Genomic DNA, 16,946 nt, shown 5'->3' with positions numbered 1-16,946 from the left:
AGAGACTAAATTCATGTTATATGAACAGCTATAAGTTTTATTATCCTTAGGTTTTCCTAAGGATAAGTACATAAAATGAATGTAAAGGGCCAGGCAACATACCTAGAGCAAGTCTTTCCCTGAACCTTACCCAAAGAAAAAAACTATTTCTAGTAGAAGATTTTAGTTTTAGTATTTTATTTGATTATAACTTTAAGAAGGCCTGAAGAAGTTTGTTTTTTTTTTTTTTAACTCTATTAGGTATGCTATTTCCTTCCTTTGGCACAAGTCACACTAATGTTTGGATTTATGTACAAGTGACTCTTGCTTTATGTAAACCCATTTTTTAGCAATTTTAGAGTCAGTGAATTGATAGACTATTGTAGAATCTGAAACTTTATGCTTCGAACTTTTAGCCTGCAACATATCAGCTAGGTTAGATCATGTTATCGCCTGTTGAGTAGAGTATAAGAAACCAGATCTACTGTATGAGATTAGATGCCTGATACTTACTGTACAGTGGGAAAATCCAGACATGGAGGAACTCAACATGGACCCAAAGATAAAGCAAATAGAGAATGGGCTATGAAGTCGAGAGAGCCAGAGCTATACCTTGCGTTGCGACTAAGGAAATAGGAGTTATTAAAAGTTTGTTAGTTTTCACTTCCAGTCTCTGGGCTTTTTAATAACAATTTTAAAAAGTAGAATTTGCTTTTCATAAAGTCTCTTGATGACTTAAGTCTTCCAAACCATGCTTGTTTTATAAAGCACAGAATATCCAATTAAAAAAAAATTGGATGGTTTGGGGATTCCATTTAAGCAATTGATTGCCTTTGTTTACTGTTATTAGAAAACATTAGATGAATCTAGGCTATTCTCAGCTATTTCTTAAACATTAAAATCATTTAAGAGAAAAACAAAGCTTTCCAATTGCTGTGTTTATCATGTGCATTAATATATCATGTACATCTAATACCTAATCATGATGGCTGGTAATAATAGATGCTCACTAAGAACTGAAAGAATGACTGACTAGATTAACTGTATTGTTCTTCTTTTAAGGTTAAAGACTATATCTAACACCAACCATGAAAGATCCAAGTCGCAGCAGTACTAGCCCAAGCATCATCAATGAAGATGTGATTATTAACGGTCATTCTCATGAAGATGACAATCCATTTGCAGAGTACATGTGGATGGAAAATGAAGAGGAATTCAACAGACAGGTTAGTTTTGTGTATAAACATGCTCTTTTATTGTAGCCTATGACAGCTGTCATATAATATAAATGTACTTTTCCCTGAAATGCATTTTTCACCTGGTCCCTTATATATGAAATACATGGATTTATGTGCTACCACTCCTATTTTAGTTGGATGCTGATTACTACCAGGTTTAACTGCTCATTGAAATAACCTAAGGAGCTTTTTTCGGGGTCCCACCCAGAGATTCTGATTCAGAAGGATTTAGGGTGGAGCCTGGGAAACGTGTTTTTTAAAAGCTCCCAGGTGGTTCCAGTGAGCAATTAGGTTTGGAAACCACTACCTTACACCAGTCAGATTGTTCTACTGCAGTGAAAGTCAAGAGAGCTGGAATCAGGAGCAAATAGGCACAGGTACTGGGGTACAGATTGTACTGTTTTTCATGTAAGGTTCTCATTCTGATCAGCCTCAAAATCTGACACCACTGTTTTTTTTTAGAGAACTCTCATACATTGATAGATGTCTTTTATTCCCATATTTCTGGTACCTGTTTCTACCTTTCATCTAGTTTCTCTCTGACCCTGGCTTTGATAATTAGTAGCCAGCTTGATTTCGCCATATCCAGTTATATATATTCAAGAGTAAAGCAATGTAGTCTTATTTCAGTGAGAATGTTTAGTTGCTGACCCTACCCTCCAAATAATTTTATTTATTTATTTATTTTAAATTTTGGCTGTGTTGGGTCTTCGTTGCTACATGAGGGCTTTTTCTAGTTGCGGTGAGCGGGGGCTACTCTTTGTTGCGGTGCGCGGGCTTCTCGTTGAGGTGACTTCTCCTGTTGCGGAGCACGGGCTCTAGGTGTGCGGACGTCAGTAGTTGTGGTGCGAGGGCTCAGTAGTTGTGGCTCACGTGCTCTAGAGTGCAGGCTTAGTAGTTGTGGCACACAGGCTTAGTTGCTCCGTGGCACGTGGGATCTTCCCGGACCAGGGCTCAAACCCATGTCCCCTGCATTGGCAGGTGGATTCTTAACCACTGTGCCACCAGGGAAGTCCTACCCAAAGATTTTTTTTTCCAGTCATTTTTGAGTGGGTTTAGGGTTTGTATAGTTTTAGAAGTATCATAGGTAATTCTGATATACATTCCTCCATGAGAACACTTCTTTGTTACTTCTTCCCCGCCACCCTCAGTGGAAAAAAAGAATATTCTGCTGTGACAAGTAAAGACATAGCAAAACCCTAAACAGATCTTTCCAGGTCTTATGGAAAAGATTTTTTTTTCCTTAGCACAGAAGCAAAGGAGGAAGGTATGACATTATGTTTTTAAATGGTTTAGTTCAAGATTCTTTAAGCCTTTTCTAGTGATTTCATCTTACCAAGTATCCTATAAATTACCCTTTATTTATTATAAATCCAGATAGAAGAGGAGTTATGGGAAGAAGAATTTATTGAACGCTGTTTCCAAGAAATGCTGGAAGAAGAAGAGGAACATGAGTGGTTTATTCCAGCTCGAGATCTCCCACAAACTATGGACCAAATCCAAGACCAATTTAATGACCTTGTTATCAGTGATGGCTCTTCCCTGGAAGATCTTGTGGTAAAGAGTTATTTTTTCATCTTTTTAAAACCTAGCTCATCTCTCCCATAAGTGGAAAAGCTAGCAACCATCTGTTTAAGAAGAGTTCTACATCTCTTCCCCTTCAGAAATTCTGCTCCTTCTTACTATGGAAGCAGAGGCCTCCTGGTCTTACTTATGATAAGGAGTGACTTCTGGCAACACTCTGGAGGTAGCCTGAGACTACTAACAGACTTCTTGCCACTGCTTTTAGATAATGATAACTATGTTGCCCTAGGAAATGTCTTAAAGCATTAATTCAAAAGGGAGTACACAGGATGTTCATGTGACTTGCCTATGCAAAAGTAGCTTGATGGAGAGGTTTTGCTCTTTAATTGTCTTAAATATTTGGTGAAATTACAAATTTTTTCTGAAAGATAAAATTTGAGATTTTTTTCCTGACCCAGGATTTTCATTGAGTTACCCCTAACTCCATTTGGAACTGTGATAAGGACTTTTACATGCTCTTGGCAGAAAAGGAACACAAATCTTTTTATATTTTTAGTTATTCTCAGTGTCTCATTGCTGATGGTTTATTTGTAGTGAAAAGTTTTTTCACGAATTTTGATAACTAAGCATCAGTACTAGAGTAAAACCTAATGATTCCTTTGCTAAAATTATGATAAAATAATTTAAAGTCAGAATGTTAAACTTTCTTTCCATATGGACAGTCTGTCTAGTTGCTTCTACAAGATGGTTCTCTGGAATTTACCCCTAGACTCTGAAGTAATTTTTGCAGTTGTCTTCTGTTCACTGTGCAGTGATTTCCTAACCTGGCTGTACATCATAATTACCTATGAAGCATTACAAAAATTTTCTCAGCAACATCCCAGACCTGCAGAATCAGTCATCTAGGCATGTTAATTTTTTAAAAGCACTCCCAGAGGATACCGCCAGCCCGCCCCATCAGGCATTTGGAAACCATTTTTCTAAAGGGCTGTATAGAGAACACTGAAATTTACTTGTGGTATAGCTTTTGTTGCAGTAAATGACACTAACCCAATTAAGCAGATACATGATCTGAATAGTCTGTTGGGATATGCTTGCTTATGGCTACACATTAGGCACTCCACAAATAATCCTGGTTGCTCTGCGGAGGGAAGCCCTTTGCTGGGCATAATGTATAACTTTAACTGGACCCAGTATCTTTTCATTGTCTAGAAACTGGATTGTTTGACTCAAGTCTATTTGAGGGTAATTCCTTCTCATTCTTTTGTAGCTGCCAAAAGATTGGACATTCAAGAACACTGCTTTTTAAATTTAAACCTCAGACTTTTAAAGTTTAGATATATTTCCCTTGAGAGAAGGGAATGGTTGTATATAAATTATGAAACTTAAATTATTGCTCCAACATGTTGTTTAATATGCTTTGGTCTTGAAGTAAGTGATATTGGGGGCTCAGATTCAATCTGAAATCCTGCTAGCATGCCTACCATTTCAGGCCCTGGAATCGTCCTGGTTTCTTTTTTTCTTGATCAACTTGCATTCAGAGATGTGGTAGAGGAAAATTTCCAGCCATTCCCTATATGCTGACACATCTGCTTAAGAAAGTAAAGATTTAGAAATACAAAATAATGGTGGTACAAGTCTTTCACGCTCTTAGAGGCTTTGGCCCAGTCTTCCCCTAACTGATGCAAAAATGAAGTCCCAGAGAGTGACTTATCCAGGCCTATATAAGAAGTTAGTTAGCAGAGCTGGGATTCCAACTTAGGTCTTCTGACTCCCCATGCAGTTTTCTTTTCCTCTTATATACCATGCTACCTGTGGGAATTAGAATACAGCAGTTGTAGAAAGACAACTCCATATTTTCAAGGAGCATCATAAAGTAAAATTAATCTGTAAATCATTCCCCAGTCACTTTTATCATCATTTCAACACTTGTTTAGTATTTTTGCATAGTATGAAACTGTTTAAATAGCAAGTCAAGTATCATAGTTAAACGAACAGAATTCCGTGTTCTGAGACACTCCTTTAGTTGATGTGAAGTTAGTGAGTTTCTGATTACACTTAAGCAAATTTAATTTCAATTTCTACTTTCTCTTTAGAAAGTTGATAGAATTTGGTATAATATACGTAGCTTACATCTGGTTCCTCCTTTCCCTGCTGTGGATTTTTTTTTTTTTTTTTACTTAAGTTTGACCTTACAATCTGAATTCTTGCCTTTGTCTTATATTTTTGGAAGATGTTTTTGCATGTGGATCTGGGTTGAATGCTTCTGAGTATCTGAAGCTTATCTGTTAATGAACTTGCTTTTTTATGTACTTATTTTCCAGGTCAAGAGCAATCTGAATCCAAATGCAAAGGAGTTTGTTCCTGGGGTGAAGTACTGAAATATTTGAGTAGACGGGGCCCTCTTTTGGTGGATGTAGCACAATTTCCACACTGTGAAGGCAGTATTAGAAGACTTAATTGTAAAAGCTCTCTCTTGTCACTGTGTTACACTTATGCATTGCCAAAGTTTTGTTAGTCTTGCATGCTTAATAAAAGTGCTGAGACTGTTATTAAGTAAAAAGCTGTCAAACATTTACTGAAAATAGAATTGGCCCCATGGCTTGATGTGAAGACAGTGAGGAAAGAAGCACCAGTCAAGTTGTGTCAAAGCACCAAATTAAATGACCTCTAAATCTTAGTGAATTGTCCTTTTTGAGACTAAACTGGTCCCTTAAGGTTAACTGATACTTGTTAATGTCTAAATTTTTTTAAATGAGTAAATTTAAGTTCTAGTAGTTAATTTCTCAGTTCAGACTTAAATTTGCATTTGTCCCCATCAGAAAGAATCTCCTTTTTCTGATGAAGGCTTGTTAGTTAATTTGAAATAATTTTTTATAAACAAGTATGTCTTACGTTCACTACCTTAGTAACCAAAGTCCTGGCTTTTATGGTATGTTATCATGTAAGAAATATTGAATTCTCCTAATGTTACATCTGAGAAAGTATGTGATTTGAGAACTACATCCTCTTCTAAGGAGTCATTGCATCAAAGCTATACCTGTGTAAAGTCTAACATTTGACCAACCCATAATCCAATTGAACAAAGAAATTGTAACCTGTGATTTGAGTGGTGCTTTTCCTTGCTTTGTTAACCATCACTACAATAGTCTGCAGCACAACTTTTCTTTTAACAAAGCTAGAACAGTTTTGGCTTCTTAAACTTCTTATTTGGGTAGGTTAAGCTGCCATACGTGTTCAGTGTGAATAGTGTTTAAGTTGAAAATATTGTAAAAAAATTATATTTTTTCAAAAATATTTAAAAAAATAAATAATAGTAGAACTGAGCAGATGGTTGTGTTTATTGGTGCTGGAATACAGACTCTCCAGTGGTGATACTTCCTTCAGCGTGGGCTCAGTCCCTCAGGACAGCCCTGCTGGCAAGATTTGCTGAGAGAGCAGGCTTTATTATTATATTCCATAGTGTCGAGTATGTTGTTATATAAGTGTCTGTCCAAAATACAGCAGTAAAATAAATCCCATAGCCCCTTCCGTAGCCCACCTTGATCACCTCAGGCTGCAGTGTCAAGGCAATTAAATATATCCATGTTAAGAAACTTTCTGGCTGGCCAGTATAATGGTAACCTTACTGTAGTCTAACCTTCATTGAGTTTTGCCCTTCACAAACCATTGCTGTTCTGATTGGACTGGTTTGCTATTTTGATTCACCTGGACCTTCCCCTTTTTCACCCTCACAAGCTAATTAATAATAGGTTTGTGGCTAATATTTATTTGGGATAGGCTGTCAAACCAACTAGCAATTTCCTGGTTCCACATACAATTCTGCCCCACGGCCCTACTCAGTCGTTGATAATGTCCTCTGTGTTCTTCTTGAGCTTGGAGGGCTCAAGATTAAGAAGGCCATCTAGTCAGTTCTGGGTCACATTCTTCCTAGGGTCCTTTGGTGTGCGTACCTGTGCCTGGTGTTTTTTAATAGCTACCTTACTAAGCTAATAAACAGGTTTTTTTAAGATGCTGAAGCAGACGATCCTGCTTGGCTCTCATTCTTTTTGGAGCCATAATACCACCAGTCCCCTCTGTACTCTAACAGCTCAGTACCACAAGTGGCACAGGAGGCTGCCAAGTATGAGGGTTACAGATCACTTCTCTGAGCCTGGACGGGGGCAAATGAGTTCATTTCCACATACCACCGAATTATCATCATGCAGTATAATTAGAGGTTATAAACTTGAATTAGAGAGGCATTGTAACCTAATGTTTTTAAGAGCAAAGACTAGCCTATCTCAGGATTGTGTGATTAGTTAATACACATCAAGTACTTAAGACAATCCCTGGTACATAGGAAGTTCTATTTAAGTGACTTATTACAATTAAGGAGTTATCTAAGCTAAGCTCTCACTTTGTTGGAACTTGTCTGAGGCAATGTGCACATTAAAACCACTTTGATTTTTTTTAAGGGCTTGAAACACATTATTACCCCATCTGGGCCTATGTGGCATAGTTTTAGGGTAACTGAAGTCATTCTGTTTCATAGGGGTTTTATCTTATTACAACTATTTAAACAAGGCACCTTATGTGAGAGGATTTTTCCTATTCTTATGCTATGTCAGTTACTTCTCAACCTTTTCTATGTCATAAAGTGTAATTTATCATACTGGAGTGTAAGGATGAGGCTGCCTGTAGCTAGAGTTTATGGCTCATGGGCTCCAGTTGACCCAGTATCAGCCCAGATAACCAAAGGCCAAAGGGATCAATACTTCAGTATACTTGTAACCTCCTACAAGGTTACTGGCCCACACCTGTTGGGAAGTTCCACTGTCACTATAAAATGGCTAAGGAGTTCCACATATGTATATTGACTTTTTACCCAGTATGCCTTCTGATTGAAAATATTCAAATAGGTCACAGAAATGGAAACTGAGTACTTTGTTTTCTCTTTGGTTAAAGCATAAGAATGTTGTGATTTTTCAACCCTCCCACAAAAGCCATAGACTAACAGACATCCTACCTTTCCTGGGCGCAGTTTTTCAGATCTTGGTGCACACAGACCCAGTTTCTGTATTTTGTGGGGTATCTTCTGGAACTGGAAGCTGGTCTTTTGACCTTGAAGAAAATCCTTTGAAGACTGGGCAGATAGGAATGTATTTCAGAAAGGCAATTCTTTTTACCATGCTCATCCCGATGGGAAAGTCATAGCTCTTCAGGCTGGTAGACATCTCACTGTTGGCATGGGCCCCAGCTTTCCACTGTATCAGACCTCGTTCCTCTGGGCTTCCTGGAAGAGGACAGTGGGGTCACTTACCAGAGCCAGCAATCCTCTGCTACCTCCCCTTCCCATAACCTAGCCATAAGGTAGACTTCTGGAGTTGTCTTGATTCTCAATTCTCTGGTCCTGAAAAGTTGAATCTGTGATATCTCAGCTCTTAACTTGGCTAGAGCTCTAGGGAACCCTAAGGGATACCGGTTATACGTAATTAGTATTTATTGTGTATCTACAGTGTGCCATGGTCTGTGCTAAGTGCTTTTATTTCATTATCTAATTTCTTTGAAACATTGGTGGGAGGTGTATAGGCACTATTACACAAAATTTTATGATCAAGAAGGCAGGCAGACGGTTAAGTAATTGTCGGCCTACATCTCGAGTATGGGGCTGGTGTCTGCTGGGCCAGTGGGGACCAAATAATGCTCAGACTGCTGTGAGGGCAGGAAGTTATATTTTGAAACACTGTAATCAGTATTAATATTCAATATTATGATTCCATATTTGGAAAATAAACTCTTGTTTTTATAATACAAACTTCAGAAAGTCAAACTAAGTAAAATCTTTGTTGGTGGTAGGGATACGCGAGAGAGATTTTTTACAACTAGGGGAAGTCTCCTTTAGGAGGTATGGGAGGGATGTGTGAATTCTCTGAGGTTTTCACAAGAGGGCTGGGGTTGACCGAAGACTGTGAGACAGTGTAAATCTAGTGCAAAGATTTCCACGCGTTGGCAGCCCAGACTGAAAAGCCCCATGAGTAGAGAAACCAAATGTGTCCCAAAGTCTCAGAGGAGAGGGCACTGAGGGAGGGCTGGCGTCCTTAGAGAAGACCACTTGGAGGAGGTACTGTTTGAGCTGGGCCTGACTGCACAAAGAGCACAGGTGGGCAGAGTGGAGGGAGAAGAGCTGCAGCTGTGGCACAGGACTGAGGTGACTGATGGCCCCACTCCTCACCACAGCTGGGACACAAGAGCCAGCCCGGCACTCCCTCGCCTCCCCTCCACATCCCTACCTGTGTTGCCTTCTCCAGTGCTTCTCCAAGTCCTAATCTTCTTGGCCCCACCCAGAATCATCCAGGAAGCCCTCCAGATGACTCCAGCCCAGGCTTATTCACCTCATTGCTCTAAATTGCTTTAAACCCAGTTTTACTTCCTATCTTGTTGACTTAATGTTTTTTACTCTTAAGTGTCTAACTCGGGGCCGTGCTTGCTCCAGTAGCACTTGCTGAACTAAACTTACTGCCCCTCTAAGGTTGGTCTGTGGGTAGGTAAAGAGTAAGAGCAAATGCAAAGTGGTCTATCAGCAAAATGTACCCATCCTACAGAATAAAGCTCTGTAATTCCATTGTTGAGGACAAGGTTCTGAGCCAGCCAGACCTGGGCTTGAAACCAGGTTGTGTGACCTTAGGCAAGTGATTTAACCACTCTGAGCTTCAGATTCCTCATCATGCACATTGAAGGACTATTGAAGATTATGTAGCATTAATACATACATTGATCATTGGCAGAGATGGTTGCTGATGGGCAGCTGGGTTGAAGGATAGAGATGTGAGGAACTCAGGCACTCTGAGGCTGTTAACATCTGGGTAGCTTAATCCAGCTGCCCAAATCACAGACCCCTCTGTACAGCTGCCCACCCAGACGCCCTCTATCTCCGTGGATTCCCTAGGTATTGAGGTTGCCACTTCCCTGTCTCATGTCCTCAGGATGAGCTTCTCCAGGTCCCACCTCAGCTTCCTCTGGTGGGCGAGGGGGGTACCATGGTCAGGTATCACCCATCCATCCAAGTGATAGCTGCTACCAAAAGCTCCCTCATCTGATGCTATCTAAAATCCCTGAAAGTGCCAGGGAGTCCTGGCCCTTCCCTGCCCAAACTCTAACCCACCAGCTGTGCATAGCCAGCCGCTGATTCCTGTGCTCTGAATAGACACTTGTGTCTTCAGAGAGGGGAAAGCAAGTGGGGTCAGCTATGTTTAGGCTGTTAAGTCGCAGAAGATGGAGAGCTATCATTCTCCATCTGTCATCTCTGTGGACTGATGCAATCTAGCCCCTGTCTCTACAGAGCTTTCCTTGATCTTACACTTCCCCTGAAACTCTCTAGCAGAGGCACTGTGGTGGAGTGGCTGGGACACAGGCCTTGGACTAACTGCATCAGATGGACTTGTTTAAATCCCAAATTTGCAGCGTTTTAAATCAGCAAGTTTTGTGACCTTCGGTGAGTCACCTAACCTCTGATTCTTTTTTCTCATATAAAATGGTGTTGATAGTCTCTGCCTCACAGGATAGTTTTTGAGGATGAAAGGAGACATTTAGCTCCATGCCTGACCCATAAATGTTTGGTAAATGCTAACTATTCTTATTAATAGTTAGAGCACCTGGTTTCCTGGGCACATAAACATGGGTCAGGAGGATTCTCAGGGACCCCACAAAGTATCCTCCATGATCCCTGTAAAAAGCCCAGATACCAAAGAGAAACGTTAGGGGCTCTTCTAGTAGCCAGCATAAGTCACTGGCATATTTGGAGTGAATTTTGCCAACATACTGATGCTACATTTCCATCTGTCCTACTCTAAGAAAGCAAAAGCAACCCTCAACCCAGTGGCAACAAAGAAATGGAAAAGAAACAATTTACAGGGCCCGGGAATGACTCTCCTAGCCACACCCTCTTCAAGACTAAGAGGGAAGCCTGTGCCTCTATCAGGCTGGTGGTCTCTCCCTCCGGCCCATCTGTTCCTGCTTCTCCCTGCAGGGCCTGAGGCATTGCATCTGACCTGGCCACAGCTTCAGCTCAGGAGACATCTGCTGGACTGCCTAAGTCCAACCTGGTTCTCTGTTCCCCTTTTCAGGGCTGACCCATACCTGGCACTGTGTTGTCCAGTATGAAAGCGAGGCACCCACCCACAAACATCTCCGTAGTCAGCAGCACAGTCAGAATCTGGTCCACTTCAGGAATGCCTGTGGAATAGGCCAAAGGCTAATGGGTGTCACGGCCCCATCTGGAGAACGGAGCTCAGAGACTTTCTCCCCACTGGTGCAGCCTGCTGACTTCCTTGAGCAAGCACAGAGAGGGAAAGTACAAAACCTTGACTTTCAAGATTATACACCTCTGCCTCCCATCCTTGGATTCAAATCCCAGTTTTGCTGGTTGCTACTTGTCTTGCAACAAATCATTTAACCCATCTGAACCTCACTTTTCTCACCTGTAACATGAAGATGGTAATAGTATCTATCTCATGGAGCTGTTGTGAAAATTAAATGAGCATATGTAAAGCTCATACCTGTCCACAGAAAGTGTCTTAGTAAAGAAGAGCTGTTAATTAGCCTCAGCTGCTAACATCCAGAGACAGGCAGGATTTGTGGCTCTGGCTGTGTGGAGCCTTTGAGGGAAGAGGCTGTGCTCAGAGTTGAGCCCACCACACCTCCCCCACCCTGAGACAGGTAAGACAGGTGGAGGCACCTGTGTTGATGGCATCCGGGTTGGAGTCCAGGTAATTGGGCAGCGTGAGCCCGAAGAACATGGAAAATCCAAGCACGAAGAGGTTGCGGGAGGAGTTCATGTCCACGAACTGCAGGTTAGACAGCCCCACAGCTGTAATCATGCCTGAGAGCACAAAAGAACCGCTGGAGGCTCCTCGCGGGCCGGGTAGGCTCCACCACACGGCGACCACACCCCAAAAGCACGCACAACACTCACCAAAAAGGGTGCAGAACATCCCCCCTAGGATGGGGTCAGGGAGCGAGGCGAAGAGGGCTGTGAATTTGCCAATGGTGCCCAGGACCAGCATGATACCCGCACCATACTGCACCACGCGCCGGCTACCCACCTGCCAGTGAGCCAAGGGGTGGGGCTAGACCCAGGGGGTGAAGTTGTGTAGGGTTAGTTGTGGGAGGGGAGGGGCGCGGTGGGTGGGCGGGGCCTGTTATAAGAGCAAGGTACATATGGGTCAGAGCATGATGCAAGGGAGGCCTGTCAAAGGCAGGGTGGGGCTAGGCCAAAGTAGGGACAGGTTTGGGGCGGGGCCTGCGGCACATGGAATTGGGGCGCGGCTTTGTGCTGCTCTGGCTAGTTGCGGCACCTTGGTAATCCCCAGGACACCAATGTTGGGGCTGGATGAGGTGGACCCGTTGCCCGTGCCCAGCAGCCCTGCGATAATGCAACAGATGCCTTCGGTGAAGATACCCCTGTAAGAAAAGGGCAAGTGGGGGCCTTGGTCCATGCTCTAGCCTGGTTTGTGTCCTCCCATTGCCCTGGCCAGCCTGGCCAGAGTCTCTAGGGCTGTGTGAGCTGCAACTATCTGTCTGTAGTACTCCCCACTCCGGGCCAGAGGTGGGTCTGGGAGCCAGGAGCCCAGGTCTGAATGCTAGTCCCACTGCCCTGGCAATTAATCCTTAGGTGATTCTGGGCTTCAATTTCCTCATCTGTCAGATGGGGATATTAAGAGTACCTGTCTTACAGAGCCATTAGTGGATTGCATAAGAGAACGCACATCAAGAGCTAGACACATGGGGACTTCCCTGGTAGTCCAGCAGAGAAGACTCCGTACTCCCAATGCAGGGGGCCCCAGTTCCATCCCTGGTCAGAGAACTAGATCTCACATGCTTCAACTAAGAGCCCACATGCCGCAACTAAAAAGATCCCATGCGCTGCAACTAAGAGCTGGTGCAGCCAAATAAAGAGAGAAAGAAAGAGCTAGACACATGGAAGGCTGTCAGTGACTGTAGTTTCCCTTAGACTTCGTTGTCTCCTCAGCTGTTCGCAACACAGAGTGAGTGATGAGAGCATCTCCATTTCATAAGTAAGGAGAACCTGGAGAGTTAGTGACTTGCCCAACTCCTTGTCCCCCACCTCTGGGATTCAATTCTGTCCGGACGTTTGCTTCCTGAGTGACCCTTGAGGGGATGAGATACCGGGGAGGGCAGGTCGGCATACCTGTTGATAGCGTGCACTGGAGGGGGTGGTGCGCCAGCCAGGCGGGCACAAGCATAGTAATCTCCGATGGACTCAATGATGCCCGCTAATGTGGCACTAAACATTCCCAGCACAGCAGCCGCAGTCACTGTGGGAAGCCCCCACTGACCTGTATCAACAGGGAGATGGGAGGTTGGATGCAATGAGTGTTCCTAGGTGGGTCAGGGAGTGGACTAGGCAGTACTTGGGTGGAGCAGGGGAAGGGGTAAAGAGATCTCAAGCTGGGGTGGGAGCTATACAGTTGTGGGAGCTTATTTGGGGTCACTTAGAGTCATAAAGTTGGAGTGAGACGTTGAGTACACCACCACTCTGCCTGGCACACTATAAATGTGCAGCTAATACTTGTTATGTCATCAGCTGGACTCGGGTCACCAGGGGCCTCACTGATGGTCTCAGTTGGAGGCAGAGGGGCCCAGATGGAGTTGCTCACAGGGGTAGGGGATGCGGATCCAGGGAGCAATAGCCACGATGTCCCCTCGGGCATCTGTTCGTGCCTGGAAGCCATAGGCTGTGGGGTCTGAGGGCAGCACGTCCGTCAGGGTCAGTATATAGCAGAGCAGCCACACGGTCATGATGGCTAGCACGATCTGAAGTGGGGGTGGGGGGTGAGGGTTGCACTGAGGGCCCAGGAGGTCTTGGTCCAGGCTAACCAGCTCCTACCTTAGCCCTAGCCCCAGCCCGAGCCTGTGCCCCAGCCCCAGCTCAGACCCCGGCCCCCATCCCTGGCTAGGACCTCAACTCTGCCTCTAGCTCCCCTGCTGCCCCTGCCCTTTCCCCTGCCCTTGGCCCTGGACATAGGTCCAGCCCCTGCCCTAGTCCCACCCCAAACCGCCTGTCAGCTCCTCACGGGAAACATCTTGAAGATCTGGATGCGGAAGAGAGTGAGGCCCTTTCCCCAGCGGTAGACAGGCAGCAAGAAGGTGAGATTTCGCAGGTACTGGGAGAAGAGGACAATCAGGAGAATGGAGCTGGGGACAGAAGCACAAAGAGAAAACGGCTGGTAGGCCGGGCTGGGGGCAAGAGCCAAGGCTAAGGGGGCAGGACACGAAGGGGTTGAGGGACTGGGGCTGGGCAAGGATCAGGCCTGGTGCCCACTCACCAAGCTGAGATACCCCAGTGGGAGCCAGCTCGGTCACCAGCAGCTTGGAAGACAGAGAGACCAATGAGGGAGACAGTGGGGGTGACTGTAAGAGGCCCGATGTAACTGAGCAGGGCCCCAGGCAGCCCCATCAGCCCAATCACCACCTCCACCATACTGGACACCATGATTGCACCCTGGACCTGGAAAAGCAAAGATCAGCTATAAGTCACCATGTAGAAGCCATGACCTCTAAGTTAAAAAAATGTTCCTGGACCACATCTTCATATCCCCCAATTCAGCAGTGGCCTTCCCTCCCATCTAGTCCCACCCTCAAGTCCAGGTCTCTTCTACCCCACATGCAAACCCACCTCTCGTATCCGTGGGTGCCAAATATGAGAGGTATTCAGGGGCAGGCTCCAGTTACCATAGATCTCCTCTGGGGGCACAGACAGGAACACACACACACGTGCACGGGGAACAGAGAGAGAAAGTAAAGATGCTGCCCTGAAGGCACCTTGGGGTATGGACATGGAACAGTCGCCCAGACCTCCGGGCTCCTGGGGCTCCCCTCTCCAGTGCAGCCCCCAGAAATGTGCCCACCTTCTGGAGGACATTTCCATCTCTCCAGGGCCAGGATGGCTTTGGCTGGGACCAGAAATGCAAAGGCGCTGGCCTGGAACAGTGGCAGCCTGGAAAGAGAGGCACAGAGCAGCAGGGACAGGGTGGGAGGTGGGGAGGAGGCAGGAACACAGAGACAGGGGAGATGGGGAGGGAGGGGCACAGAGTGAGGCACAGGGAGAATCACTCACAGGGACAGAGACACAGAGGAACAAGGGCAAGGGCAGAACAGAGGGAAGTCACTGAGGCCCCAGGCAGGACTCTAACATTTTGGGGGCCTAAGAAAGAAAACAGATGGAGCCCCTGGCTCACAACCTGCTCCCTTTCCTTCTCAGCACCAGCTCCTGCACTGTGAGGGGCCACGTGCACGGAAGTGGACAGCTCAGCTCCTGCATGCAAGCTCCACTCACAACCTTCCTTCATCTTCCCACCATACAAATGACCATCCTTAGGCCACCCGGGCCTAGGACTGTGCACGCAGGGGCAGGGGGCCCCCAGGAGGACGGACCACTGAAGAGGCCCACACAAGCCCTGGCAGCAGGGGAGTGAGTGGTCCCAATTACCCAGAGTAGGGCTTAATGGAGGAGAGCCCAGCTAGGGCACGTTCCCTTTCCTTGAGGGACACCAGGGGTCCAGGGTGGGACCCCAGCTGCCTAGCTCTAAGGCTAGCCTGGAAGCAGAAGCAGCAGGTGGGGGCAGATAGCAGTTTTTCTTGTCCCACAAGAGTCCTCTGAGACTGCTCCTGCTGTGTGGATCACTGCGTGTGTGTCTACGTGGGGTGGGGTAGGGGTGGGAGTGGGGCAGCTCACCGGATGCCCAGTGTGGTCTGGATGAGGGTGGTGATGCCCACACAGGTGAAGATGGTACCAATGAGCTGGCTGACCATGTACTGGTCACGGCCCACACACAGCGCCTCAGCCAGGAGGAAGGGCACAGCGATGGTGCCACTGAAGCAGGTCAGATAATGCTAGGGGTGTGGGGAGAGCGCATGAGGCAGGGCCCACGGAGCTCACAGGGAGGCAGAGGAACCCTCACAGTCCTCACGCCTGCCTCAGTGGGCCTGAGCCCGTGCCGCCCCAGCCAGTGTGCCCACCCAGGACTGATACTCCCATAAGGCATTCCCACAGAGCGACTGCTCACCTCTCTGGGGGTTACTAATCTGCCCCCAAGTTATTCCTGCAGCTTCTGTGGAGTGGGCCCCCTTTCCTGTCACCGGCACTCCGCCTGGCAGGTGATACCTCGTCCCTTTCAGGCCCCATCAAGCCTCTTCCCCACCCCTGCTTGGTGACAGTCACTGCTTCTGACTTTAGGTTTCTCTTCCTGTTACCCAGGATGACCTCTTTGGCCAGGGAGGGGGCTGGGGAGCAGGCAGGGCGGGGGTGGGAAGGCCCTGGGGAGATGCCCACCTGGAAGCCCAGCAGGACGCACAGGTACCAGGGCGGCACATCCTCGATCTTGTACAACATGTCAGACTTGGGCTCTGTGCACAGGGCCGTCAGGGGGTCCTTCGTGGAGGTCCCTGCTGAGCCCAGGGACTCATGCTGGGGGCAGCAGAGAGAAGTAACTCAGCGTGGAGTGATGGGAACCAGAAAAGTCCATTCTGCTTCAGAATCAATTAGGTAGCCCAAGTGGCCTGTCAGCTCCTCAGAATGGAGTCCCCACCCTTCCTCAATGCTCATGCACCCAGCTACCCCTTGGCCTGGCTACACGTGGCTCCCACCTCACATTGCTTTGTGCAGGGATGAGTCCGCTGTACTGGCTCCTGGAGCCCTCAGAACCTGGGCCTTCTATCCAAGGGAACGGGCCCATACATCAGAAGGCCGGGGTCACCAGGAGAGGAGGCAAAGAGGGCTGGAGACTGTGACAGGCCCTCTTGGACGTACTCTGGTCCCCCCTCTGTCCCTTAGGGGTCCTTGGGGTGTCACTAATGGGGCGGTAGGCTGGGCCCCTGCCGGCCCCCAAGCTGGGGTGAGCCAGTCCCAGAGCAGAAGTCTCCTTCACCCCACTGCCACCCCACCCTTCCCCCAACTGCCACATTCCGCCTGGGACAGTCACTCTCGATCCAGTTCATCAGAACCTTTGTCTCTGCCCTCCAGGGAGCAAGGACTGCTCAGGCCCCCAGCCCCACCCTGCCCCCACCCGCTCCCCTCATTCCCCAGCACCTGTGTCTGGCCCTCAGGGTCCTCCTGGGCCCTCATCTTTGGGGCACAGGTGTGAGCAGTTCCTGAGGAGAAGAAGGGATTGCTTATACGAAGGCCAAGGAGGACTTTAATCCGCA

At 46.5% G+C, this 16,946-nt stretch overlaps 2 protein-coding genes across 6 annotated transcripts in view; one reads left to right on the top strand and one right to left on the bottom strand.

Annotated features, from left to right (window-relative positions):
- The window catches only part of PAIP2 (poly(A) binding protein interacting protein 2), a 20,919-nt gene extending 14,556 nt beyond the window's left edge, over positions 1-6,363 (top strand). The window contains exons 2-4 of the mRNA XM_082836289.1: positions 1,042-1,205; positions 2,595-2,774; positions 5,066-6,363. Of these exons, the coding sequence (XP_082692415.1) occupies positions 1,068-1,205; positions 2,595-2,774; positions 5,066-5,122 (375 nt within the window). The 5' untranslated portion in view covers positions 1,042-1,067 and the 3' untranslated portion in view covers positions 5,123-6,363. The remainder of the gene's footprint in view (positions 1-1,041; positions 1,206-2,594; positions 2,775-5,065) is intronic.
- SLC23A1 (solute carrier family 23 member 1) lies at positions 2,782-16,946 on the bottom strand. Of its 5 annotated transcripts, none has more exons than XM_082836284.1 (15): positions 16,831-16,946; positions 16,075-16,209; positions 15,478-15,635; positions 14,651-14,739; positions 14,419-14,486; positions 14,069-14,250; positions 13,817-13,937; positions 13,400-13,556; positions 12,931-13,078; positions 12,077-12,182; positions 11,695-11,848; positions 11,458-11,601; positions 10,860-10,955; positions 7,750-8,016; positions 2,782-4,553 (listed from the first exon to the last, which is right to left on the bottom strand). In XM_082836284.1, the coding sequence occupies exons 1-14, from the start codon at positions 16,864-16,866 to the stop codon at positions 7,769-7,771; spliced, it is 1,842 nt and encodes a 613-aa protein (XP_082692410.1). In that variant the 5' UTR covers positions 16,867-16,946; the 3' UTR covers positions 2,782-4,553; positions 7,750-7,768. The 5 variants fall into 5 exon arrangements, with proteins under 5 accessions (XP_082692410.1, XP_082692411.1, XP_082692412.1 ...); XM_082836285.1 differs by having other exon boundaries at positions 2,782-4,330; XM_082836286.1 differs by having other exon boundaries at positions 11,695-11,824.

The sequence above is a fragment of the Leucopleurus acutus genome (genome assembly GCF_964270905.1).
Source record: "Leucopleurus acutus genome assembly, chromosome: 3".
In the NCBI taxonomy this organism is placed as follows: domain Eukaryota; kingdom Metazoa; phylum Chordata; class Mammalia; order Artiodactyla; family Delphinidae; genus Leucopleurus; species Leucopleurus acutus.
The sequence above is the reverse complement of the archived record's forward strand: the minus strand, read 5'-3'. Positions and strand labels throughout refer to the sequence as shown.